This window comes from Etheostoma cragini, chromosome 21, assembly GCF_013103735.1.
Source record: "Etheostoma cragini isolate CJK2018 chromosome 21, CSU_Ecrag_1.0, whole genome shotgun sequence".
Lineage (NCBI taxonomy): Eukaryota > Metazoa > Chordata > Actinopteri > Perciformes > Percidae > Etheostoma > Etheostoma cragini.
Window position 1 is genome coordinate 18,551,073 of NC_048427.1, and position 26,354 is coordinate 18,577,426.

Below are 26,354 nucleotides of genomic sequence, written 5' to 3' on the forward strand. Positions count from 1 at the left end.
GGGATTTATAAATAAGACATCTGCTGAGAAATGCATTGGATTCGTTATCATGATTGCCATACTGTTTAGTTCAAAAACATCCAAAATACCAAAGTACGAAGACATAGTGGACCAGATGGGAAAAGAAAAAATATTAGGGAGCACAAAGAGGCTGTGAACGGCTAACCTTCCACACCAGCCCAAGGAACTTTGGAAGAAGGAAGGGTCATTACATTATTAGAATTTTGCATTGGATTGGAAAAGTCAGTGAGGTGAACATAGCAATTCACACTATAACTTGTTATTACCGGGTTGTTTCACCTTGACTAAAAATATCAATCATAACGCGATGTTCTCAAAGTTTAAATTATTTACACTTTGACCTTGTTGCCGCTGACCTTTTACGGCACAATCCTGACAGGAGCTAGCCAAGAGCAATGATGACGTATACCTTAATTGCACTTTGTTGAAGTGCCAGCACTACGTTCTACGCCTGCCTCGTGGTTTACCTCTGATCATGTGTAGGCATCCTTAAGCTCCTCAGCAGCCTAGCAAAGCTGGCGACTGTGCCTCCTTCTCTTATTCTCTCTTCTTCTCTTATTCAGCTACAGTACTCCTGTCACCTTGTGTTTGAAAGTTTATCCGCTATGCCTACCTGTATCATAGGTCCTCTTAATGTTTTCTATTGTCTAACTGTATGGCTGTTTCTGGCCAGATTTGAAGGTGTTGCCCGGGCTCTAAAGAAGTGTGATGCGCAGCTGGAGGCTCAGTATCAGACCCACATAGAGCAGCTGCAGAAGGCTGAGAAACACATTGTCAAACTACAGGGGAATGTGAAAGTTCTTGCCGCACATATACGCCGCATACAGAAAAATCATCAGGAGGCATTGCAAAAGAGAGATGAGGCAACCCAGAGGTGAGACAAACACTGATGAAAAAAAGACATAGTTAAAATAAATATGTGTGTACTGCATATGGCTGCTCATTTAGTGTGTGCATACACCAGCAGCTGTGAACTGCTATATAAAGACTTTGTGTGTGTGTGTGTGTGTTTATTTACCAGGTACAAGGAACAACTGAGTGCTGGGTTAAAGAGAGAAAGAGCCTTAGAACAGATGCAAGTCCAGGTTAAGCTGGAGTGCCAGAGAAGCTGTGAGGACATGAAGGCCCAACACTACTTTGCTAATGAGCAGCTAATCCAAGACCTGACCCAGGCAAGAGACCAGGTATGCTCCCCTTACATTGCACCCCCCGCCCGTGTACAGCGTATGCATAATAAAATTCACCTAATGTGGGTTTTTGTGGATGTATTTTTTCTAATGCTAAAGGTTAATCTTGGTCTTTATCAGGCTATAGCCGAGCTAAAGGAGAAAGAACAAGGTCTGCAGGACTTGACTGTCTTGCTACGTTCTGTTAAAGCAGAGAGAGACCAGGCAGTACAGGTAAGAGTACATCCACCTCACACTGTGCAGATTAATATATATACATTAAAAGGTGCTAACATGTTAACCAAGGCAAATAACGTTTCACCGTGCAGACAAGGGTGCTGGCCTGATGAAAATGGAATCAGCTCAGGGCTCAGTACCTTACCATGATATATCTTTTTTGTTATTTTAAGATTATGTTTTGGGCATTTTAGGCCTGGGTGCACACTCTACCAGGTGAGCTACCCATGCGCCTCACCATTACATATCTTATCTTATTTACAAAAACTGTCATAACCCCAGGTTACTTAAATGTGTAAAACTCTGTCACCTCCTGCACGCCCCCCACCTGCTTAGAAAGAGTCTGTATCTAAATGTGACTTCCTAAAGTTCTTTAGAGACAAAGTAGCTTATTGATCTTTTTTTAGAACAGTATAGTTCTTGATTACTTTAATTACATTACTTCATCACATTGGCCCTCAATTATCAACCTAACGTAGAAACCAGTGCAGATATGAGCGCAGAAATCCTCTTACCACAAGCTTCACGTGTGATTCATGAAATGTATCACACCAATCAGGGCGTAAGAATTGTTGTACATTGATAAATGCAACGGCTGGAAACAAATCGGCTTTAAACAATTAAACCTCAGGCCCCGATATAGTCTCGGTTTTGAGGCCTCGCCCCTACATTTTACAACATGGCATATGACATATCAGTTTAATTTGCAGTAACGTGTACTATTTAGCAGCCTGAAAACTGGTATCGAAGGCTGTAGAAAGAATGTGGAATGGAGAGAGATCACTGATGCAGTCAACAGTGTTGCCGTAGTAAATCGGACTCCAGGTGAAGTTTACTTAATTTATACATCCTTGACATATACAGGGAGGAAAATAAGTATTTTTTCTAAGTTCTTCCACTTAGAAATCATGGAGGGGTCTGAAATTGTCATTGTAGGTGCATGTCCACTGTGAGAAAACCTTGAATTTGACCTTGGAAAAGGTGTACAAACCCTGTACCTACCACTAAACTCTAATAACTACAACAAACTAGCTGACCTAATTTCTTCAAGACATCAAATGCTGGATGGCGGCAAACAGCTCAATGAAAATACAACTGACATTATTTTATTTGGACCACAGCATTTGACCAACCTTATTTCTCCTCAGATGGCCAATTGGCCCCCTTTTGTAAACCACATGCAGAAGATTTATCAGATTCAGGATTGAAGTTTGACAAACAAAGAAATCAGGGGGTAAAATCAAGCTTTATGCAGCTCAGGGTCATCCCCAAACACACGTTAATTCACTGAACTTCTGACCTGGAGAACTGCATCAATGCTTTAATATTCTCCCGCCATGCACTGGTTAGATTTTGGTATCACCCAGAATTGTTTATTAACTAGTTCCAATTGCAGAGAAAGTGTTTTGACTAGGTCAAAAAAGAGGGAGCACATTTTGTTCCATTATTGCCTTCTTACACTGGCTGCCACACAGCTACAGAGTTGGTTGTTAAAGTTTCAAAGTGTTAAATGGTTTGCCTTCCATATTGCAGAACTCCTGTCCCCATATCACACTGTCAGAGATCTGAGATCATTTGACCAAAAACTTCTGTCTGTCCAGAGATCCAGGACAAAATACGGGACAGGGCTATCTCTATCACTGCCCCAAAACTGCCTCCCATCATCAAAAGGCAGGGTGGCAGGCAATCAGAAAAAAAAAAAATCAATTATGTTTTGCAGGTTGTCCATATAAACACAATATCTCAGAAGAACTTATACGCTAACTATGACATTTCCCACACATATGTAATAGGATAAAACAATTATTCAATGACGTTTTATATTCAAAAGGTCAAGAGTCAACTTCACGTTAACATCATCATTTTCTGCAAAACACTTCTCTGACCACTCTTCTGCCGCTTAACTAAGGAAGAGGAGGGGAGATTGTGAACATAATCACATTTGGTCAGATACTGAATTGGTGACATTACTCTTGGGTCATCTACCTTAAAACTGTGGTGATTGTATAAATCCTCTGTGCTGCTGCTGAAGATAAATGTGAAGCAACCTTTTAGTGCCAAAAATACACATAATACCTTTTATTAAATTGCTTGAAAGTCTTTGTATACATACATTATACGAGTCTTAAAAGACATGGAGGTCAACTTGACTGGTTAGTGGAGCCATACAACCACAAGGCAGTCATTCTATTTTGGCTTTTGGCCTTTTCCCAAAGCATCCTGAGAGGTATGATGGCCTTTCAGTCTGGCTCAGTGCCTCCAAAAATACCTGCCTCTGTAGGCTCCTCTGGCACCAACAGGGAAAACATATCAGGTTCCTACCCTTTTAAACTGAAAGTTACAAATGTAACTACGGTTCTATGAATCCTGAATGACTGCCAGACCGCTTAAAGCACTGAATATTCCCTTCGCGCATGCGCAGTTTGAGTATGTAAGCAATGTTACTTGTGACCCCTGGATGACCCATAACTTCAGTTGTCATCAGGGGATCCGTTCCTACGGAATCTTCTCGCGGGAACACAAGGACCGATTGACAGAGCGGTCATTCAAGATTCATAATATCATATTTATATGTGTAACTTTTGTTCTATTTCATCCCTGCTGACCTACAGAGGCGGTGCTTCACTGAATGACTTATACTAGCAGAGTCACAAGGAATCCTAAATACCAACCTCATTGAGGAGAATTAGGGGGACCTGGATGGAGGACCACCCTCAGTGGATGAGGAATGGCAACATTGACCCTGTAAAACCTGGGGAATGTCCACATACAGTATTTCCCCCGGGGTGCACCTCTCAGGGCAACCCACGAGGTGGAAACACCCCTAGTAGAGTACCTCACGCCAGATGTTAGTGGGCGGTTACTTGCCCCATATGCAGAGCTAATAACATCCACAATCCAGTGGGGGAGGAGTTGTTTGGAGATAGCACAAGCTTTATTCGGGCCACCATAGCAGAGGAACAGCTGTTCTGACAGAATGCCCATGGTAGCGGCAACATTGCCTCTCAGGGCCTGGACTGGGTACAACATTTCCGGCTCAACCCCAACATTGCCAGGTAGGGGGCTGAATTGGGCGAGCCTTAGAGGTTGGTTGAGGTGCAAATGGGACAGCACATATGGCAGGAATGTTGTTTTCGGCTACAAAGTGACTCCAGTGCCGGAAAATAATGATTAAAGCTGCAAGCAGCATTGGACGGTCCCTCGTTTCTCTGCGAACGCCGGGGTTACTGGCGGATGCCGCTCTTTGTGACCGTGGCACTCAAGACACTGCAAATCGTCACCAATGAAAAAGGAATTCCCTGCTAAGTTCATTAGATGTGAAAGGGGGCGTGGGCAAAGCAAAGGGTTCAGGGCAAACCTTTACCAATACAATATGAATTTGACCCAAAGTCAGTTTTGGCCTACAAATGTTCTTAGGCCTGGTCTCTTGTCAATGAAGAGAAATTATGGCCAAATTGGACAACAAGTTACAACAACTTCTTCATTCAATGATAAATGCTCAAAATGGCCGTCGTGCCACGTCCACACCGTTGGATGAAAGGTTTTGCTATCAATAACTTTTCATCTTTAAGGTGTTAAAATGGTACAGACCAAATTTTGAGGTCCATTGGTAAGAGGAGTTTGTTATAGCACCTTGACTTTTAGGCCTACTTCCTGTCCGGCGCTGTGACTTTGAGCAAATATCAGCCTGTAGATGTTTTCAGGGTTGGACTCTGAATCCTAAAAGGTTTCAAGCCAGTTGGACAATATACAAGTTACACCCATTTCCTGTTTCAATTTCCTATGACAAAAAAGTTTTTCTTTTAAAAACTTTTCATCTTTTACGTCTTAAGATGGTACAGACCAAATTTGAAGTTGATTGGATGAAATCTCTAGGAGGAGTTTGTTAAAGTATGTGGAAATGGCCAAATGGCCCTTATTTTGAACCTTCAATTCAAAATGGCGGACTTCCTGTTGGATTTGGGGTGTGCTTTTTTGTACGTCTTGACATGCTACGTACTGTATGTGTACCAAGTTTTGTTAGTCTACGTTAAACATAGTGCAGGGGCTTAGAACTCAAAATACACATCTTTTCCTCTTTTTTTTTTAACAGTGTTATCTTATCACCCCAAAAATGTCCTACTCCTACTGCATTGCATCCCTTCCGCTCCACACCACATTGCACCCACTCAAAACATTCAAACACGCACACACACACACACACACACACACACACACATACAAGTAGAAAGAGAGAGACAGAGAGAGAGTGACGTCCATAGTCGATAGCTGCACTCATCATCACTTACAGTTCAACAGTGTGTCTTTTAATCTTCAGTGTATAGTCTTTCCTTTATTCCCATTTATATAGTTTTCCCATTAAGTTTCTGTTTCTCCTTTCGACTTGCAAAGACCTTTCCACCCCAGATCCTCTCTTGCTCATTGTGCACTGCTGTAGATATTTGCAGTGCCATCTTATTAAACACTTTGAGTTTTGCTGGAGCCAGGATTGAATTTTCCCTGATCAAACTGTACAATACTGGATATGATGTTACATCTAATCCACCACGCTACAATGAAAAAAGACTTGAAGACTTGAGAATTGAGATACAGACAAGGACTGTGCAGATAGCAGGAACGCCAAAGAAGTTATTTATAATGGGAACATACTGTATAGGCCTGTTTATTTGTCAGATGTGTATCATCGCTGTGACTAAAATGTTGGTTAAAGTGAAACACTCAAGTTAGAAAAGTGTAATCTATTAGGTAATCACATCTTCCTTAAAAGGTCCAAATTTACTGTACAATACTATGTTGAGTGTGAGCACAGAGCCGAGTTTAATGTTAGTTAGAAAATGTGTAAAGCTAGAAGTGTGACAGAAAACATACAGTATGGGGCCCTGTTTTAACAATCTAAGCGCACAGCGGGAAGCGCCTTGCAGGTCCAAATCTTCAGTCTTTTTTCCGCGTTTCGTTGGGTGCCAGATAAAGCCCATGGTCTTTTTGAGAAAGCTTAACTTTTGTTAGTGTGGTAGTTTATGATGGATAAAGTCCTGTTTTATTAAATATGATTTTTTTATTGTGATGTTCAAATAAAGCTTTATGAATCTTCTTCATTTTCTGAGCCCAATAGATGGAGCACTCTGCTCAACAAAGGGTTAAAAAGCACTATAATTGCCATTCTTTTAGCTTTTTTCTAACCATGAGTACCATGAAGTTAGGTCAATGATTTATGAAGCTTCATTTGGACATCACTAGTGATATGTTAATTTTTCTGGAGAAAATAAATCAATAAAAAATGTTATGCGTACAATCAGTGAGGAATGTCTTTTTTGTTTAATACAGTTAATATAGGCTGACAAATGTGAACCGTCATTATATCATCATCATACCATCATAATTGTCTCATGTACAGTGTGTGTATATATATATATATATGTGTGTGTGTGTGTGTACTGTACACTCTATCTAGATAAGTGTTTTGTTTTATTTTATTTTATTTCAAATAAGTACAGAACAGAACAGCAGCCAAGAAATAAAAACAAAACAAATCGATATGAAAAAGCCAAGACAAATGAATAATAATAATAATGGCGTGTGAAGGCTTGATAATCTGTCTACAAATCTGAAATGAAGTTAGAAGTATACATTTATTTAATCCCACTCCATACGTACACACGGGGTGGGATTCAGTAAATCTACCTGCTCATAACCATAATGATAATAATATTAACAATATCAATGATGAAACTGAAAGTAAAACAAACTCAAGAAAACACCCTCTTTTTTTCTCCCTGTAACTTGTGAAAACCACGTCCTTATACCCAATTTTAAACTGCTTTATGTTTTGACGTTGTTTTTTTCCACCTGTAGACTGTTCCATAGCTTTACTTCATTTTCATTTCATATATTTATTATACAGGAAAGTTAGAAAAAGTAACATTACATTACAATACAAAAACGGGCCTGACTCAGTTTAAAAACTGGTTTTCAGCAGGTTCCTGTTCTGCAGAAACATAAAACATGGTTACAGCACGTCATAACAGACATTAATACAAGACATTGATATAAAAAAATGGATTTTGACAAATGAAATCCACAATACACTTACATAAAGACAAAAGACATTTATACAAAACATCATCAGGGCTGAACAAATACGGTCAGTGCAAACAAGGCTTGGACAATAAATAAACTAATTTTTTTAATGTGTGCAAGTGTAACTATTAAAAAGGAGCCGTTTGTATGCCTGAAAGTACTTCAAAAAGTGAAATGGAGGAACTTTATCTACGACTTCATATGATCTATATGGTGACATCACATTGGCATGTGATGAGTCATGTCTGCTGAGCTTCTCATTCTTAGGACACATTTCCATTTCACAAAATGTTTATTTACCCACAGGGTCTCACGCCAAAGGTAGATTCTCTGGCATCAGAAGAGATCCATTGTCTCCAGCAGCAGAACAGCACCCTGCGGGCTGTGGTTACCCAGATGAGGAAAGAGATGGAGGGTCTCATCCATCTCCTACCACATTCCCAGGCCCAGCTACGTACCTCCTCTCCTCAGCAAGTTCAGCTTCCAGGAGCACCTGCCACCACCTCCATCACTCCTCCAGCTAATACTCAGATGCCCACAGCACCAGTCGCCCAATCCACTGACAACTCTGTTAACATCAGCCCAGCAGGTGTGGACAACTCTCTTTTACACAAACATGGTTGATAATTCAGCAAATTCTATTGAAAAAAACATTCATTACAGCATATAAAGTGGCAATTTACACTGATATTTTTATTGTTTAGATCCAGGGGCCAATTGTACAAAGTGGTGGCAACAACTAAATGACTTAGGGAAGATGATTTGGGTCCTTTTAATCTCAATACATATTTCTAAATTATATGTAACATACAGTATATAAAGATAAACTAGCTTAACAATAATATTCTGTATATAGTAATGTATAATGTACATATATATTTTTATAGCTAAACAATATATATATATACAGTAAGAATGTATATATTAGGGCTGCACAATTAATCAACTTTTTTATTGCGATCACGAAATGCTTATTTCATAGAACGTTCCGGGCTTTTTGCAAAGCCCAACTACCGCTCCGTAAACTGCTGTCCAATCATGTTCCAGTCAGACTTGTTTCCTGCACCGCGCAGCTTAGTTTCTAGATGTAGACGGTCCCAGAGGACAAAGTAACGGGAGCAAAATTCAACAGATAGCAGACGGTTATACGTCGCTCTCGAGGTTTACCAGTTTACCAGTAAACGCAACATTTTGTCCCGTCTGTGTTGTTTTTCAGACAACAGCAGTGACCAGTGCTAGTCGGTGCTAGTTAGTGTCTGTTAGCTCACAGGGCTCTAGGGCGCGAGTCATTTTTTTCCTCTAGGTCGCACCGGTGCACCTAACATCCTCCCATCCGCTGCAATGTTGTTAATATGGATGTGGTTTAATTTTGCGTTAGATGACCCACTTTTTTTCTGTAAAGCCGTGCCTGTGTTTGATCTCTCCTCTACTCTCTTTCCTCTTACTCTCCGCGCAGCTCCGTCACACAGCGGCCGCCGGTCCGCACTTCACAAAGGTTTCCACGGGTAACTCTACTATCGCGGCCGTCACGGCGAAAAACACTCAAGAAGTTATTGAATGCAACTTCAGTTCTCAGAGAAATAGCATGTGAAACGGAGCATGCTCGACCTGCAAAGATGTGACCCATGGCCAGAATATCATAGTTCATAAAAACGCAGAGCAGTGACGATACAGACATACATTCATACACACAATATGTGGAACTCCGCTGCCCCGCCATTCGACCCGTGCTGGACCCATTTATAACGAGTCAGCCGTCTCTCTGTGAGTAGCATATACAGTTCGTCCATTGCACTCCCTCTCTCTCCCTAGCTCTTTTAATCAGTTATTGTTAAAAACAAGTGAAGGCGCTTTCTCAGAAAAACAAAAAAATAATAATCCTACGCTATTTATTTCAGATAGCTAATTTTCATTTACATGTGTTGCAGCTGTATGTCTATACAACATACAACTTCAGCATTAGAAGAATGTAGCATAGTATGGATGTGAAAGCCTATAAATAAATATATAAATCTAAATAGCCTATGTGACAGGAAAAGTTGTTTGGTTAATATCAACAAATAATCGTGATAATGGTGATCACAATATTGATCGAAATAATCGTGATTATCATTTTGGCCATAATTTTGCAGCCCTAATATACAGTATATATATATAACTACATCTTGTGGCAATGTTGAATGTTTTACAGTTTCATTTTGTGCATGCTGTAATTTCAGTGTATCTCATGTATGTCTTACATGTCTTAACTGTAACCTGTGATCATATCTATGTTCTGCTGGGGAAAGAAGACTACTCTTGCAGATATTGGCTGTCTAAAAGACAGCCTAAAATAGTTAAATAATACTAATTAATAACCTAATGGCTGACATCTTTATCTCACTTGGAATGTTATTTGTATTAGTTAGATTTATTAAAAAGAAATGTGGTTAAACTTTGCCTTCATTCACCTTTTAACATCTATATGTGATATGGGTCCTCAGGTAGTCTGTGCCTGGGGAAACGTGCCATAACCTCTGTTTTGGCAAAGGAGGAGTCCAGGGGGGCAGAACCTGCTCTCGCAAACCTAAAGGAACAGGTGCGGAAGGAAATCAGTATTTAGTTGAATTTTAACCTGTCCGTGTCGTCAAGGCAACTGCCCATGACCAGTGATGTGATGTTAAAGCTACAGACCCCTTTAGCGCCGACCCATGACTGTGGAACAATTCTCCACAAACACGCAAATGTGACAATTCCATTTCATTGTAACTCAGTATAACATTGCCACAGCAAAAATGGTAGCTTATTAAAGGGTCAATTCACTAGTCAGTTATGTAAGATGATAAGAAAGATATTGCACACGCTGCTTGCGGCAAACTAGTTCCTTCAAGTCTTTTCTTATTTTCCTTCCAGAGTGCACTGGTGCGACAGCTGCAAGAGGAGAACCTGTATTTGCGGCGGCAACAGGCCTCAAGCTTGATATCGGGTGGTTTAGTTAAAAATGTGCGGGGTGCTAAAGGCAACCCTCCTCTCTTGCGTACCAGGCTAAAGCAGGCAGCATCTTGTATCGCCCGGCTGAGCAGAGAGAAACATCAGCTGATAGAAATGGGCAACCGCCTTCGTGCCCAGATCACAACTGCTGGACTACAAGGTACAATGACAGACACACACACACATCTTTAAAGAGCCGGCAGTGCTGTGCACAGCACGTGTAATTAAAAGTACAATATAGATAGGTACAGTCATTAACCATAACTGATCTTTTTGGGTTTATAGGACTGTTGATCAGTAACAAGGACAAAGTTAATTGGCCAGCTAAGATCTGTGGTCTTAAAAATTCACAATAAGGCAGAGTTACCAATAAACCAAGCTTTTATTTAAACAATTGATATTTACAAATCTTGTTTGAATTCGCTTGAGCTGAATAATTTGAAACCTTAGACTTCCAGACTTGGCAGGAATGCCTTGTGCTCCAATTATTCTAGCCAGATTGAAACCCAGCAGCAACCTATCATTACTGACTATTACTGACTTGTTAATAAAATAATGCATACAGTGTGCATACAAAATTAAATAATAGAACAAAGTAAACAACAAAGACAAAAAGTGTCACACTTAACGGAATTGAGAAGGGTAAACAATAACCGGGAACACGGAAACTGGGGAAAAACTTACAGAAGATTAGATGAATCAAATCCCGGGAAAAGACGGGAAACCCCGGGAAATAACTATTTTTATTTATTTATTTATTTATTTATTTAGCCCAAGTAATGTATCAATACCATTGAAATATGCGTTCCAAAATTACAAACTGACATTTTTTATATTATTTGTACTCTCATTTGGGAAAAAAAACAGTCTATGTCCATCATCAACGCAGTTTGCAATGATCAATTCTGCAGCGTGAAAGTGAGCTGCGCGCGTGCGTGACATCTGCTGCAGCGCTAATTATGAAAAGCCAGGTGGATTGGGTGTGGCTTTTCTTCTGAATATGTAGTATAAACCCAATATTTTATAGAACTCTATTATAAAAACTAATGAAATGTGCTAAAGTCAAAATCCATTCTGTGGCTGTTGAGATTTGTATGCGGTTGCAAACGGGAATAATCATTCAAAGTTAACAAAATATTTCTTTATTAGGGCAGGGCAGACATATTTCTCTTTTAAGCACATACAGGCTTAACTAAATGAAAGAAAACAACTCACAGAAACTGTGCACTGCAAAAAGACTGGGCCATAGGCCGATGGAAAACTGAATTGAATAAAAATAAATCAATATGTGTCAGCGTTGGATTGAACTTGTGACAACTTAGACTGCATCTTTCTCTTAGTTTACAATGCATTCTCACCTTGCCCTTATTTTTTTTCTGGAAGTGTACTTTCAAATAGCAGAGAGCGTCTATAGACGGGCGGTTTCAGATTTTCGTGACAAATTGGCCGCAGATAGAAAACGCTCTGCCTCCACGGATGTAGACTACTGCTGCACAATGAATTTAGTGAGACTATATCAACGTTACCTTATGACAACAATAGACGCGCACTCCGTGTGTTTTTTATTTCATTTTATTTCCCTTTTACTTGGAATCTGATCAAGATTAAACCCTAGTCGGTACTCTGTGTTGTATGTGCAACCAGAACGATTCAATATGCGTATAAATATGTGGTAGAAAACGTGATACGTTTAAACGAAAATGTAATAATGTGGTGCATTATGTAATGAGCAACCAAAAAGGATGTTTTTAATAAATTATTTAGAACATTGTTTATTTTATGAATTCTAGCATATTTCACGGTGACTCAAAATGAACTTTCGAAACAGTTATTTAATCTATTTGTTCAGTTAGATTAGTTTTACCTTTCATTGGTCAATATGAGTCACTATATTCATACACAGACAAACACACACACCTCTACCTGAAGCAATCCGGGCTATGCAAATTTATTCGGAAAAAATAGAAAATGGTTCCAATATCAATATGGAACAGTACATTACGTAAAATAATAAATTACAATAATAAAAATAACACACTCAACCCTATTTTTAACATGTTGCCTTCCATCTAGTGGCTTTGCACACTGCAACCATAGATGTTGGCTTTATAGAAAAAACTAATAAGTGGAATTTAATATGCCTGGAAGCAACTGTGAGCTAATGAACCACTAGTGGTGTGGCTGTTAGCATTAAGGTCAGAGGTTTATATTAATCTCTTCTTACTTTGAATATTAATTGAGAAGCTAGCCCAATTTACAGTGAACACTGGATGAGAAAATGGGCCCTGCTTTTAGAATTAATAATAATATGGCTGTAGAGTCTTTAAACAAGGCCAAGAATGCAATGTGGTGATGCAAAGGGAGAACCTTGGGAGAGCATTTTGTAATAATTTATTACAAAATGCATATTGCGTTCAGGGTTTTTGTTACAAAATGAATATATAGTAAAGGCTGACTAAATCAGATTCCAATCAAATGGGTGTTGCCATCTAGGAGTTAGTTAGTAGAACGGAAAGCGGCCACAGTCCTCCAAATACCTGTGTGTCTTACAGAACCAGTGGAGCCAGAGAGGGACACCTTCACGGAGACACAAGAAGACCAACATGGTCGGCTGTTTGCTTTGGAACAGCTGCAGTACCAGCTCACCACACAGGTATCTGCCCCGACTCAGTATTAAAGGGATTTTTTAAATCTCTCATCTATAAACTATGAGTCTCTTAAATCTCTTGACAATGAACTACTCCTTTCTCCCGGTTACTTCTAAGGCTTTTCTATATCACACAGATTGGCACTCATATACTTTATTGTTGGGGTTTTTAATGGCCTTTAATCAACAATGGGAGAGAGGAGGAGGACGACAGGCAGCAAAGGGCCGTGGGTCGGATTCAAACCCTCGATGTTGCCAAGGACTCAGCCTACATAGGGTGCCCACTCTACTGGCACTTAAGTCTCACATTGTACCTCTAAGTGCCCGAGTGTTAATAGCAAGATCAGAATCTTGTTTACTCCTGTTGTTTCCCATTTTTATGTCATAATTGGAGTTCCGGATGCAAATACTGCAGCACCTGTACTGATGGTGGCCTGTACTGACTCCCAGTGCTCAGATTTCCTCTCACAGTGTAGACATGCAGGTAAGGGGACTTAGTTGAACCCCTCAACACATCCACACATTCCAATTTCTGAGCAGTGTTTTTTTCTAAATCGAAGTTAAATGTATTTTAGACTTAGAATTTTATTTATTTTTAGATTAGCATTGTCCTAATCTGTACACACACTAACAAACTAACCAACTAACAGCTAAGCACTGTCATCAATGTGAGGTTACAGGGAGGTGCTGATCTTAGAAACGGCTGTTCTTCAAAACACAGTTATAGTACATGACTCCCCTCACAAGGACAATGTGTAGTTTTTATGTTTCAGTTCATGTACTAGTTGAACAAATGGAATACAACGTGATTATTTGTAAGCTTTAGTGTTTGTGTTTGGAGGTGTATTTCAGATGGAGCCAGGCTAGCTGCTTCCCCCTGCTTCCAATCAGATATGAAATTTATATCCAGAACCACACAACACTAGTTTATGATCAGAACAGGTAGTTGTTACTCCACACCAGTGGTTCCCAAACTTTTTCAGCTCAAGACCCAAAAGAGAAATTTGGTGTCTCCCCGGGACCCAAATTTACAAAAATACACCATGAATCATTGTAACATCTACATTTTTAAATTGTGGACAAAAGACGGAACAAATCTTGAATTTAAATGTAAATGAAGTATATTTACTCCATTATAAAAGTAAACAAAAACAGAAAAGGTCTCTTTTCTCCTCTCTGTGTCTCACCCCTTTCTCAACTCATTTTCTTATCCCCTCCCGTCATCCCTCAGTACCGACACCAACATTTCTTTTTAAAATAATGCTGACTTGAATTTAATGGGATGTATGTGGCTGGTTGAAGATATCAACCAGCTGATCTACTCTAGGTTCGGTTTTTGAAAGTGCCATTCTGAGGTCATGCTGAGCATTTAGTCTGTTTCTGTATTTGTTTTTCAGGTATGCTAGAGTCGAAAAGCCAGAGATTGATCTGCATTTTACTCTGCCAATTGGCGACCCAATAAAACGGGCCAGCGACCCATTTTGGGTCCCCACCCTAAGTTCGGGAAACATTGCTCTACACCCATTTCCAAAACCACAGATAGCCACAATGAGAAGTGCCTCAGAGTAATAATGATCCCGGTGTTGAGTACTTCTCTCTGCTAACCACAAGAGAGCACTGTGGGTCAACTAATGTGTTTATGCCTTCAGGAGCTGCAGTACGCATTGAGGCAGAGGGCGTGCACTTTGGCTGAACAACTCCTAATTGGAACCACCAACACAGAAGGGGCTGCCAACCCTTTGTTGAAGGGGCACAAAGCCATAGACGGGCCTGAGGTAACAGCAGAGTAAATCATGCATTAATTAATAAGCAATAACAGTCCAGCTGCCCAGTTTACTTAATACAGTGACATATACGTATCTCTATGATTCCAGACGTCACACAATCAGAAAGAAAAACATCTTAATATGAACTTACTCTCCCCCTCTTCTTCTCTAGAGTTCCAAAAACAAAGAGAACACAATCAGCCAGTCACAGAGCTCGATGGAAGTGGGGCTGCAGCGCCACTTAGGTCTGTCTAGGTCTTGGTTCTCATCAGAGGAGTCACTGTGGGAGATACTGGACCAGGGATTCAGTCCATCTATTTTCTCAGAAGGTAACCACACCAGAATAATTAGGCCTCGCCTACTACTAAATTTTTTCTGCAGACAGATACCTTTTCTTTTTATATTGCTAACATATTTCATATTAAACAGGTTTTACTACTCGTATGTCTAAAAATCACAGAGTTAGAGTTCTCTGGTATCCCCTATCAGATCAGATGGGGATGTCCCCCAGGGTCTCTCAGCTTAAAAATAATTATTCAAAAATGTAATTTACTAAAACATATGCTTTCACTGAAAAGTTTAATTCATCCTTGACCGTCAGGTAAAGTTTCTGGACTGTTTATCATTAAAGTAAGATCAAATGCTCACATGCATTTTAAGTGTTAAAGGGATGATTAAGGCCAACAGTGTGTGATTTAGCATAAACACCCAAATATCTGGTCTCTAGCACTTCCTTTTGTTCATTTTTTAATGTCTTTATTTATTCAACAGTGGCAGATTTCTCAATTTGTGAAAACTGCACAAACGCAGGTCCTGTTAAGTTATGACAGTAACTGTATATCAGACAATAGCTTTATTGGCACTGAATTTCATGAATTTACTACTCAGGTGAGACAAGAAACTAACGTTGGCTGTGACCCCGCTGCAGGAAACGACGTATTCCCCTCACACACTGTATTAACGTTACATGTTTAAAACGGTTCGCAGGTTAGTGGGGGTGCATATCCTCAAAAATATGATTTAAGATGCACATTGGAAAATATGTTATGTATCTGGAATTGTTCATTAGCTGTGTGTGATATCTGTAAAGCAGAATGGACTCACAGTTGTAACATTTGGCTAAAAGATTTTATTCTGATCCAAAGACTCGTTCTGTGAGAAAGGACAGAGAAGGGACACAAACATTAGTGTAAAAAATATGATGCTTTTGAGAATTAATTGCAAATAAGGCTAACTTTTGCTAAAAATTCTAGTGGAAATACTAAACCTATCATTTTTTATTTAGTTTGAATTATCTGGTGCCTTACTCAAGACAACAGTGGTGGTATTGATAAATCCTGTATGTTTAACCATCTATATACCCTCACAAGCATGAATATCCATGAATAAATATTATTGCAACATTAAAAGTACATTTTTATGAACAAAATTGCCAACAAAAGAGAGTGATGGCCAAAGTCTGGAAATGTTTTTTTTAAGATAAAAAAAGGCGGATTTGGTGATAGATTTGATGTGTGTATGCAAAGAGATGGTGGAGTCTAGCAAGATTGTGGACCTCAGAAGAAGGGCAGATGGATGAGATCTCCAATTGTAGATAGGCAAATTTATTGCTGTTATGTTATTTAATGGAGGAAACCAGGGTATAATTTAGGAGTAGACCAACCTTTTTGGGGCTTTAAGCAGAACATGATGCTTAAAGACTATGGTTAGCAAAATTAAAGGAGAATTCCGGTCGATTTCAACACATAGCTCTGTTGTTGGAAATTTGGAGTGCTGTCAGTAACAAAAAAAATGAAAATAATCGGTGCTGCGTACACAATGTTATCGTCCTGCTAGAGTTAGCATCCAACAGGCTTAAACAGGGCAAGTTTTAACCTTTTTTTGTTGCCTCTAAACATGTTCAACATGTCATTAGAGATCTCAGTAGGATAATGAACTATAAGTGCTTGAGTATAACTAGTGTTTAAATACAATCAGGCACTTAGCCACCAGATTTAAGCAATAAAGCAGTGTTAAGTACATTTTTGCTGGAGCAGAAAAGTAGCGTCCGTGAATTTAACAAATGCTTATGCCAATGCACCGTTGATGCGGGCTCTAATTGAAGCAAGTGTAGTTTAACGCACAACAATTATCTCCAATTCCAGGCTCTTTGCTGCCAGATTCAAACAAAAATCTGAGTTCAGTAAGTTTTTGCTGGAGCAGAAAAATAGCGTCCGTTATATTGGACCACTGGAAATGAGACAACACGCTTACCGTAAACGTCAGCACAATATATAAAAGAAATATGACACAATAATGGAAAAGAGGGAAAAGCCAAAAATATTAATATGAGCACTTTAAGAATCTGGACGACAAATCCACTTATGCAAGTTTGACAGCAGAAAAAAGGGTCTTTTTTTAGACTTGGTGTCTTCATTAATACATAGATGTTCTGGGCGCAACATACAAGAAACCAATCAGTGTCATCTCCAATTCCCTTTTAAAGCCCGGTGCGATTGTACCTTGGTGCTATTATGATGGCGAATTTACACTGTAATATTTTTATTTGTAATCTTTTGCATGTGTGTGTACAACCAGCATAGTGTACTTTTACTAATGCACTGCTAAAATTCAATGAAATGCTGCGTTACTGACTTTAGACCGGGTTTTTGTTGGTCAATGACGCGATCACTTTTTTGCTGTTGCAAAACAGCAATACGAGCCCCCTGTCTCATAGTGCATTTTGGTCCCTTATGGACATGCAACCTGACAGACTTGATTTGGGTACCCCACAGACGATGGAGCTCTAAAAAGCTGCATATTTCTCATGTATTATTGTTGATTATACAGAATCACAAAGACACTTTACCCATCCTAAAATACATTAAATCCTTACGTAATTGTATTGTAAAAAAGTGATTTAATAAGTGTGTCAGCATTCACTAATTTATCAAACAAGCGGGTGTAGTCTTTTGTGTTAGGGTGAGTACGTCCACAGAATATCACTTTGTCAAAACACCCAACCTCTGTATTCAGAATGAACACGGTTGCAGAGGTTGGATCGGTGATAGACAGATGGAGGGAGGGTTGTTGCCCAATTTGTGACTGTAGTCTCTGTCAACTCTCCAGGGAACAGTTTCTCAACTATAGCAGCTGCCAGATCAGGCTCAGACACAGTGATCAACATCATACCATCTAATAATTGTGAAACCAGACAATCCTGGCACAAGGGTTAAGTACACTTATGGTAACTCCACCAACTGGGTCAAAGAGTTTATTACAGATATTAAACAACTATATAAGTAAATATTAGATAAAGTGCACTTGCAACCTGGAAACCAAACAAAAGACAGCGATGTTGAGAAATTTGAAATGTATGTCCCGATGAGGGGTGGCTGTGGCTGTGGCTCAGGAGGTAGACTGGGATGTCCACTGATACAATACATTCTCATTCCCAGTGCGTCAAAAACCGACACTTCTGTCTTTGGCATTATACATGTCGAAGTGTCGTTGGTGAAACCACCGAACTGCTCCACTCTCAATGGTCAGGCCAGCACTCTTCATTCTTTACACTCCCAGCACCCTTCACACACACACGTACACACACGCGCACACACACACACACACACTGATGACAACCACATCGTGCAAGTGTGTGTGTGAATGGGTCATTTACATTTTCTCCTTACTTACAAATGTGTTGCATCAAAAACACATAGGGCCCCTTGATGCGGATTTGACTATAGAGGAAATTAAAGAGGTAATGGGGGCCCTGCCTGTGGGGAAGGCCCTAGGGCCCAATAGCTTTTGCGGCTGAACTGGCTCCATTTCTGTTAGAGGTATTTAGAGAGCCACTGGGCACACAGCCATCAACATTTAGGCAGGCTTTTACAACTTTGGTTCCTAAGAAAGGTAAGGCCCAGAAGACCGTAAGAATTATCTCCATAATGCAGTTAGACGTTAAGATTATTTCAAACATTTTGGCCAATAGATAAAAAAAAACGTCTTTCATTCATCCTGATCATGTGGAGTTTATTCACGGACAAAGCTAGTGAAAGAGTATGAGGCGTCTTACTAAAATTGTATGGTCTGCAGCTGATAGACAATCCCCAATTGATGCTATTTTCTTTGATACCAACAATACGTTTGATATGGGGCCATATGTTAAAAAACATTTGGCAGCATTTTTATAAAGTGGATTAAGGTACTGGATAAGCACCCAGGGGCTGCGTTAAATTGAATGGGGAATAAAACAGGGCTCAAAATTCAGCCTTGGTGCAGAATTACAGCCACTAGAGCAGCTTTCATTTGAAAGCCCTGATGTCTCTCTCTCATTGGTGGGAGTTCTCTGGGTTGGCAAAGCAGAGAAAGGGGAGGTAACCTTGTTCCTTATGACCTCATAAGGGGCAAGATTCCAGATTGGCCCATCTGAGCTTTCATTTTTTCAAAAGCAGAGCAGGATGTCCATGCTATGGTACCTTTAAAACAAATGTAACTATTCCACATTCACATTATTCTTTCAAGACATAGTCCCCCCAAATTCACTCAGACACCTACAAATTGGAACCTTAACTTGATTAAACATACCGGCAGCAAATTAAATTATGTCATGTGTAACAGCCATTCAAATTGCATCTCTCTTGTCTTCACCTAAAGGTGAGGGTGAGCCGAGCAAGGGTGAGGTGACTGAGTCTAAAGGGGATGGAGGCCAGATGATGTTGCTGCATGGAATCAGTGCTACCGTCCATAGCCATCCCCCCAGCACGGTCCAGCAGAGAAGGATCCCTTCTAAAACACCATCAAACACTACCAAGACCAGCAGACCTGGATCCACTGGCAGGATCTTCAAGATCAGAAACTACAATGTTAAAGACACTTTATAGTATATAGAGTACAATTAGTCAGTTTGCTTGTCCGGGGGAGTCCTACTTAGCATTGTATACTTTTAATAAATACATAATTTATTATATAAATATTTATAAAACCGAAAAACATTTTCGATGGATCTGGAGAAGCCTAGTTAAGTCTCAGAAAATAACCATGATTATTTCTAAAGCACAGACTACTTGACAAACGAACTCTAAATCAAGAATGGCTTCAAATACCAAATGTTCTTAAATACATTTCAGAATAAAACTTATGGTAAGAGCGTATTTTTAATATTTGAATGCTTCCAACATCCGAGTTCATGTGTTTGAGCAGTTCAGGGGCCACAATAATTATTATATTATTATTATTATTTTTATATATATAGCTGATGTTTGCCCCAAAGTCAAATGAAGATGCTGATAGGGTCTTGACAAAAGTTAGGGTACCTGTACAGATTGTAAAGCCCCCTGAGGAAAATTTTTGATATTGGGCAATATAAATAAAATTGACATGACTTCCCTACACATTTTCTGTCATCTTTCTGCTGTCAACTATCCAATAAAGACATAACACCCCAAAAAAATACATTTGAAACCACCAAGTCATTTAAGTTGTTGAGAATCATCACAGAAGGTATTACTAATATACACAGATATGTAATATATTGTCATAACAAAATGCATTCCTTTTGCTGCTCCAACTAGTACAATCCCATCTCCATACATGGGTAAAGCTTTGTCATGTCTCAGAAACCAGTTTCCTCTCAGGGTGACTCCTCTCATACGGATATAGTGCTGCTGTGCACAGCCTACTGGGATTTTACACATGAACAATCAAGTTTGAAGTTATACTTAATTTCAACCAAAGAAACAATCTATCTCCTTCACTATTAGTCACAGGGTCAGTGCCTTAAAGCTCATCAAGGCTGCAACAGTAGGTCAGTAGCAAAAAAACTATTTCTTTTGAACATCATGCTACCCGTAATGATGAACTCCAGTAACCCCAAGAAGTCAGACGAGCGTTGCCGGCTCCGTCATCACTTGGGTCCCGCCTTTTAATCACCCTATCTCCAAAAAGCCCGCTCCACTCTATTGTGATTGGATGAAGCTTCACACGCCTGCTCCGTGATTGGCCTATTCACAAGTCATCCAGAATACTTAGATGTGTGTGCTAACTTGTGCCGACGCCGGTCTCTATCACGTTCAATGTTAAGTTATGAAATGTTAAATTAAACATGAACTTGATAAAGGTTCACAACCTAGCATGCGTTGAGGGTAAGACGAAAAGACAGGGGCATGTTTGAGAGTCTATCTATCTATCTATCTATCTATCTATCTATCTATCTATCTATCTATCTATCTATCCATCTATCTATCTATCTGCTATCTATTGTCTAGGTCTAAAGTGATCACCATCTAATTGATGATTGATGTCTTTAAACACACCATTACTGTGTGTTTATATAATAACCTTCACTGGATGCTTCAAACATAGTTTAATTTATTCAAGTAAGAAACATTCTTTTAACTAAACAGGTCACAACCCAAATACTATATTAAATATTATAAAATAAAACTGTGTGATATCAAATCTATGCTGTGTAGTTAAACCAAAGGTCAATGGCTCTATGGATGTTAATCACAGTCTGTTATATTCATATTTGGGCTTTATTCTAATGCTTGTGGTAATTGACTTTTCCTCGACAACTATTAGATGGATTGCATGACATTTGGTACAGACAGTCATGTTGCCCCATAACATTTGGGACTGTTTTAAAGTCAGATGTTGACCAAATAAAGACCATTTAGAATCAGAATCAGCTTTATTTGCCATGGATGAGGACACATACAAGGATAACTAGTATTATGTTATCATATTACAATATGAACATTATGAACATTAGGACACACAAACAAATACATTATATAATGGTTAAAACGTCAGTGAATAAAATGTAAATAGTCTATATTAGCATGTAATTAGCTGCTGATGTCAAATGTGTCGACCAGCGCGTGCGTGCGGCCACACTATTTCATCTTTAAGGCGAGCTCGTGTCATTTTATAGTGTGATGCAGACTGCAGGCTGGTGTTTCGGCGGAGTTTACGGGAGTCGGAGAAGAGAATGAATTTGAACTTCAGTAACCCCGAGTCGTTATGTCTCTCTCTTTCTCTCTCTCTCTTCTCTTCTCTCTCTCGCTCTCTCTCTCTCTCTCTCTCTGAGACTACGGGGGCGTTCAACGAATTGCTCCATCACTGGCTGGATCCAGGAGCCCGGCCTCTTCTCTCATTGGACTGTGCAGCGAAGCCAAGCTGTCAGCCCATGTGGCGTGGCCAGGCAGAATGTGAGACATTTAAATCCATCAGAGAAAACGATTCAGAAGAAGCAGAGGCTTAGGTTAACCGCGTAGACAGTGAAACGACAGCCATTCCTCCCTACAGTTACAGTGAGAGGAACACTGGGCAACACAGGTAAGCTAATTTGGCTAACGATAATTAGCTGCAGTGTACGGCGGCTGTCGGCGTCACTGCCAGGATACGTGACTTGACTTTTTGTTGTATTGAGACAGAACAATAGCAGGCTAAACTAACAGTTTACTTTGTCATTTGTTCTTTTTTTTAACACAGCTTTGTGGGAAAAGAGAAACGGTATGATTTGACATGTTGTCTTCTAGCTATATTACTCGGAATTAACGTTAGGTTTGTATTTGTCTTGACACTATCACCATAGCTACAGCTTTTGAGCTCTTAACTTTGGAAAATGGTCTTTGTCCTCTTGATGGAGATACTCAAATGAAACCCAAATAAAAATAGCAAGGGTTATGCAGTTATGACAGTTACTTATTCTCAAAATACTATGCCTATTCTGTGATTGAAATCATTGCTGATGTTAAAGGCCACTTTAAATGGCCAACACATCAGAGATTGGTGCATGTTTCTTAACACTGGCATCCTATTACTATATTTTTATTGAAACACTGATGATTTGCTTGTGGCATTTTGTCACAGCCACAGGAGGTAGAGACGGATGAGAAACCATACCCTACAGGAAGGCCTTTGTTCAGCCCAGACTGCCCAGTAGCCTTCTGTACAAACTGAAGTGCCAGTGTAACTGGAAAATGAATGACAAAGTAATTGTGGATTCTGAACTCGCCGTGTACTTCCTCGGATTTAAAAGTGGCTTTACGTGTGTAACTGTAGGTCATGGATGCTGGATGAAAAACCAAATGAAGGCCCCTGTATCAGAAATGTCCTCTCGAATAAGAGTGTCTTGCAACAACATGGTTGAGTTAAAAACAAAAAAGAAGAAGAAGGGTGACACAAAGACCAAAATAAATTCAGTGTAGTTTCCTTGTATACTTTTACATGTGGTTGAGGAATTTGCTGTGTGTGTGTGTGTGTGTGGTACAGTAGGTGGCTGGTAATGAACAGGAACTGTCAGGCAGTCCACCATCTTTCTTTCCAACTACATTGTCAACTTGGCTTGTCTATGAGACTTGAATGTAAAATGAACTAATTGCACAGCAGTGGTCATTAACTAAACTAAACTAAACTAAACAAGTATTTTGTGTGTACAAAAAGAGAAGAGGAATGACAGGATATACAATACTCTCTCTAATAAAACTATGTATAAAATCATGGTAAACTGCTTCAATCTGATTTTCTCAAATCACAAAAGGAAAGGGCTATTCTATAAAAATAAATGCAACAAATGGATACTGGACTACATACATAGATACACCGGACACTTTAGTGGTATCACCTGTTTACGCATTTAATTAGATTTTTGACAATCACTTGGCAGCAACTCTAAAGTTCAAACCAAGCATCAGAATGACAAAGAAATGGGATTTAAAGGACTTTGAACGTGGCATGGTTTTTATTCGAATATTAAGTGTTATAGGGACGCTGTGAATCAGGAGGATGTAGTAGCTTAAGGTGCAATATAAATGCAGTCTATTTACAATTTTTCTGATCTAGTGGGATTTTCCCACATTAGGGCCAGAGAAAATATCCGGTCTGTGGCAGTTGTTCTGAGGATGATGGCTAGAAAACCAATACGTCTGAAAATGTCTGAGTCTTGAAATTCAGATAATATGATCAGTATTTTGCATAAAAACATGGAACGCGTGGATTCATCTTGCCTCGTATTAACAGTTTAGGCATAAATGTTAGTACATTTAAATGCCACAACCTGCCTGAATGTTGTTGTTGAGGATGGCCACTGTGTACACATCTTCTTTAATTAAGATTATTTAAGCATTTTCGGCCATAATTAGACAGGACAGAGTATTTGTACATGCTCCACCGGGTGAGCTATGCAGGTGCCCCACTGTACCCATCTTCTAATGGGTACTTTCAGCGGGATAACACACCATATCACAAAGCTCAAACTGCTTTCATCTCAAACTGGTTTCTTTTCAAATGGCCTTCACAGTTACCTGCTCTCAATCCAATAGAGCACCATTCATTTTAATTAGCCAAAAGGATTTTCACATCATGATGTGCAGATGACAGTTCTGCAGCAACTGTGTAATGCTTTCATATCAACATGGACAAAAATCTCTCAAAACTGTTCTCCTCAGCATATTTTTATATTATTGAATATTTGCAATGAAGGATTCAAGCAGTTCTGAAAGTAGTGTGTGTGTGTGTGTGTGTGTAATCTTAACTTGTAGATGACACATTCTTCTGTCAGGTAGAGCAAGGATTTGAATGATGTGTTTGCATTGTTGTCTATGTGACCAAGGAACAGGTTTATCCTCTATACTTAAACGCAGAGGATACCTGTCTGCTGAGTAATGATAGTTTTTTTTATTATTCTCCAATGTATATCTACCTTCAGGCGCTTTCACTCAGGCTGTGTGACAGGTCAAGTCTTGTTGTGAGTTGCTGCTGGATGAGCTCAGCAGTTTATTGTTCTGAATGTTAGGGCTGAAAGAAATGCAAAAAAAGAAACCACTGTAGAAGACAATTTAGATTCTCATCTTTGTACAATATAATTTGGAATGATGTTCAGGACGGCATGAGGCTGCAGTGTGGCAGACGCAGGTCATAGAGTGCTGAGTAACTGCCCAGTGTGAATGCAGCCTAGCTTGCAGCTAGCGGAAAGTCTTTAGTCATGTGCAGGCCGTTAGTGTGTGTGATGTGGGTCAGGTAAGGCTAGATATTGAACTGAAGGTGCTACATTAGGTCTAATCCCAGGCCAGTGCATCCTGGAATCCAAATCCCTTAAGGTACAGAGCCAGGACAACATGTCAAACTGTTACTAATCTGCATTGCATTGCCAGACCTATCTTCACAGCGCTTTGGAGTAAGGTCTACACATTAGTCATGGTTGTTTTTTGGCAGTTTGCAGATGATCTATATTTGCCTGATAACTGATAAAGTCAACAAATTAAGATGTGTGCTACTTTGGCTCAGCTACAGCTCTGTGTCTGTCCCTCTGCTTCTGTTTCACTCACCACTGAGTCTGACTTCATATTCTGTCCACAACACTGTCTTACTATCTTTTACTGGCTATTATCTTGAAAGTTTATCATTTATTAAGTAATCGCTTAAAGCATTTAAACACATTTTTGTGACGTAGTTGTAACATTGCAAAACCTTAATTATAACTTTTCATTGTCACTAAAAATGCATATCTGTTCCAAATATGTATCGATTTTATTAACTACTAATAATCGGTATCGGTTGATCCTTACTACACGGTGTGCTAGGATATTAGAAAAAAACGCTCTGGGATTTTTGCTTTTTTTTCTTTTCTTTTGAAAAAGGTTTATTTAGGTTTTTCTTACAATAATTCAACAGTTAAAACGACTATATGTAAAAAAAAAATTATGTTTCTTAAACTGTATTTTTTCATCTGATCATAAATGATAATGATGATGATTGAATGATTTCAATGGAAGCTTCTATCAGCTGCAAGGAGCGGCAAATCTGTCGGCGTCGCGTTTTGGGCGTGTTGAGCGTCAATCTGAAAGTTGATATTTTTTTCAACTTTATTGTAATGAGCTATGACGCGGTGTAGCGGCTAACGCCATCCCGGAGAAACATACGATGTAAACCTTCGTTCCTACCAAAACATTCATTCTGAGGACAAGCTCATAATCGCCATTGCTGGGTTACCTATCGTTTATGATATAACGTTGTTTGCACATAGGGACCAGTTAACGTTACCTGCCCGTCACATCAACTCTAATGGTCTGCTTACAGTGAAGTCCTGCACGGGTCACTAGGTTAGTCTGGGTCACTAGGTTAGTCTGGGTCACTAGGTTAGTCTGGCGGCTGCTCACTCTGCCTGCACGCCTCTACGGCTCAGCGGCAAGCTAACTAAAAGAATCCGCTGCTAACAATTAACAATACAACTTCTGTCATTATATATGTAATTCATAAAGGTTTCTAATGTCAGTGTATTGGCTGCGTGTGCTTCTCCCGGTCGAAAACGTACGGTAACAATAAATGCAACTAACCGGGAAAAGAACGCTATTAAATTATAGTTTTTAATAATGCCTTTGCTGGGGTCTGATTTTTCACGCAAAGTGACAAAATGATTTACAGCAGATAGTCACACATTCTGAACGGTTACATTCCTTTAACACTGAAAAAGCCTGTGTTACTGTA

At 39.5% G+C, this 26,354-nt stretch overlaps 2 protein-coding genes across 3 annotated transcripts in view; both read left to right on the forward strand.

Annotated features, from left to right (window-relative positions):
* Positions 1 to 19,829, forward strand: part of ccdc57 (coiled-coil domain containing 57) — a 30,629-nt gene extending 10,800 nt beyond the window's left edge. For both annotated transcript variants that reach the window (XM_034861335.1, XM_034861334.1), the window contains exons 9-18: positions 695 to 895; positions 1,043 to 1,205; positions 1,329 to 1,421; positions 7,809 to 8,091; positions 9,986 to 10,080; positions 10,395 to 10,632; positions 13,025 to 13,125; positions 14,769 to 14,894; positions 15,058 to 15,214; positions 19,521 to 19,829. In XM_034861335.1, coding sequence (XP_034717226.1) covers positions 695 to 895; positions 1,043 to 1,205; positions 1,329 to 1,421; positions 7,809 to 8,091; positions 9,986 to 10,080; positions 10,395 to 10,632; positions 13,025 to 13,125; positions 14,769 to 14,894; positions 15,058 to 15,214; positions 19,521 to 19,747 — 1,684 coding nt within the window. In that variant the 3' untranslated portion in view covers positions 19,748 to 19,829. The remainder of the gene's footprint in view (positions 1 to 694; positions 896 to 1,042; positions 1,206 to 1,328; positions 1,422 to 7,808; positions 8,092 to 9,985; positions 10,081 to 10,394; positions 10,633 to 13,024; positions 13,126 to 14,768; positions 14,895 to 15,057; positions 15,215 to 19,520) is intronic.
* Positions 19,830 to 21,938: 2,109 nt separating this feature from the next.
* fasn (fatty acid synthase) overlaps positions 21,939 to 26,354 on the forward strand; it is a 40,048-nt gene continuing 35,632 nt past the window's right edge. The window contains exon 1 of the mRNA XM_034861285.1: positions 21,939 to 22,202. The gene's annotated coding sequence lies outside the window, so the exon portion shown is untranslated. The remainder of the gene's footprint in view (positions 22,203 to 26,354) is intronic.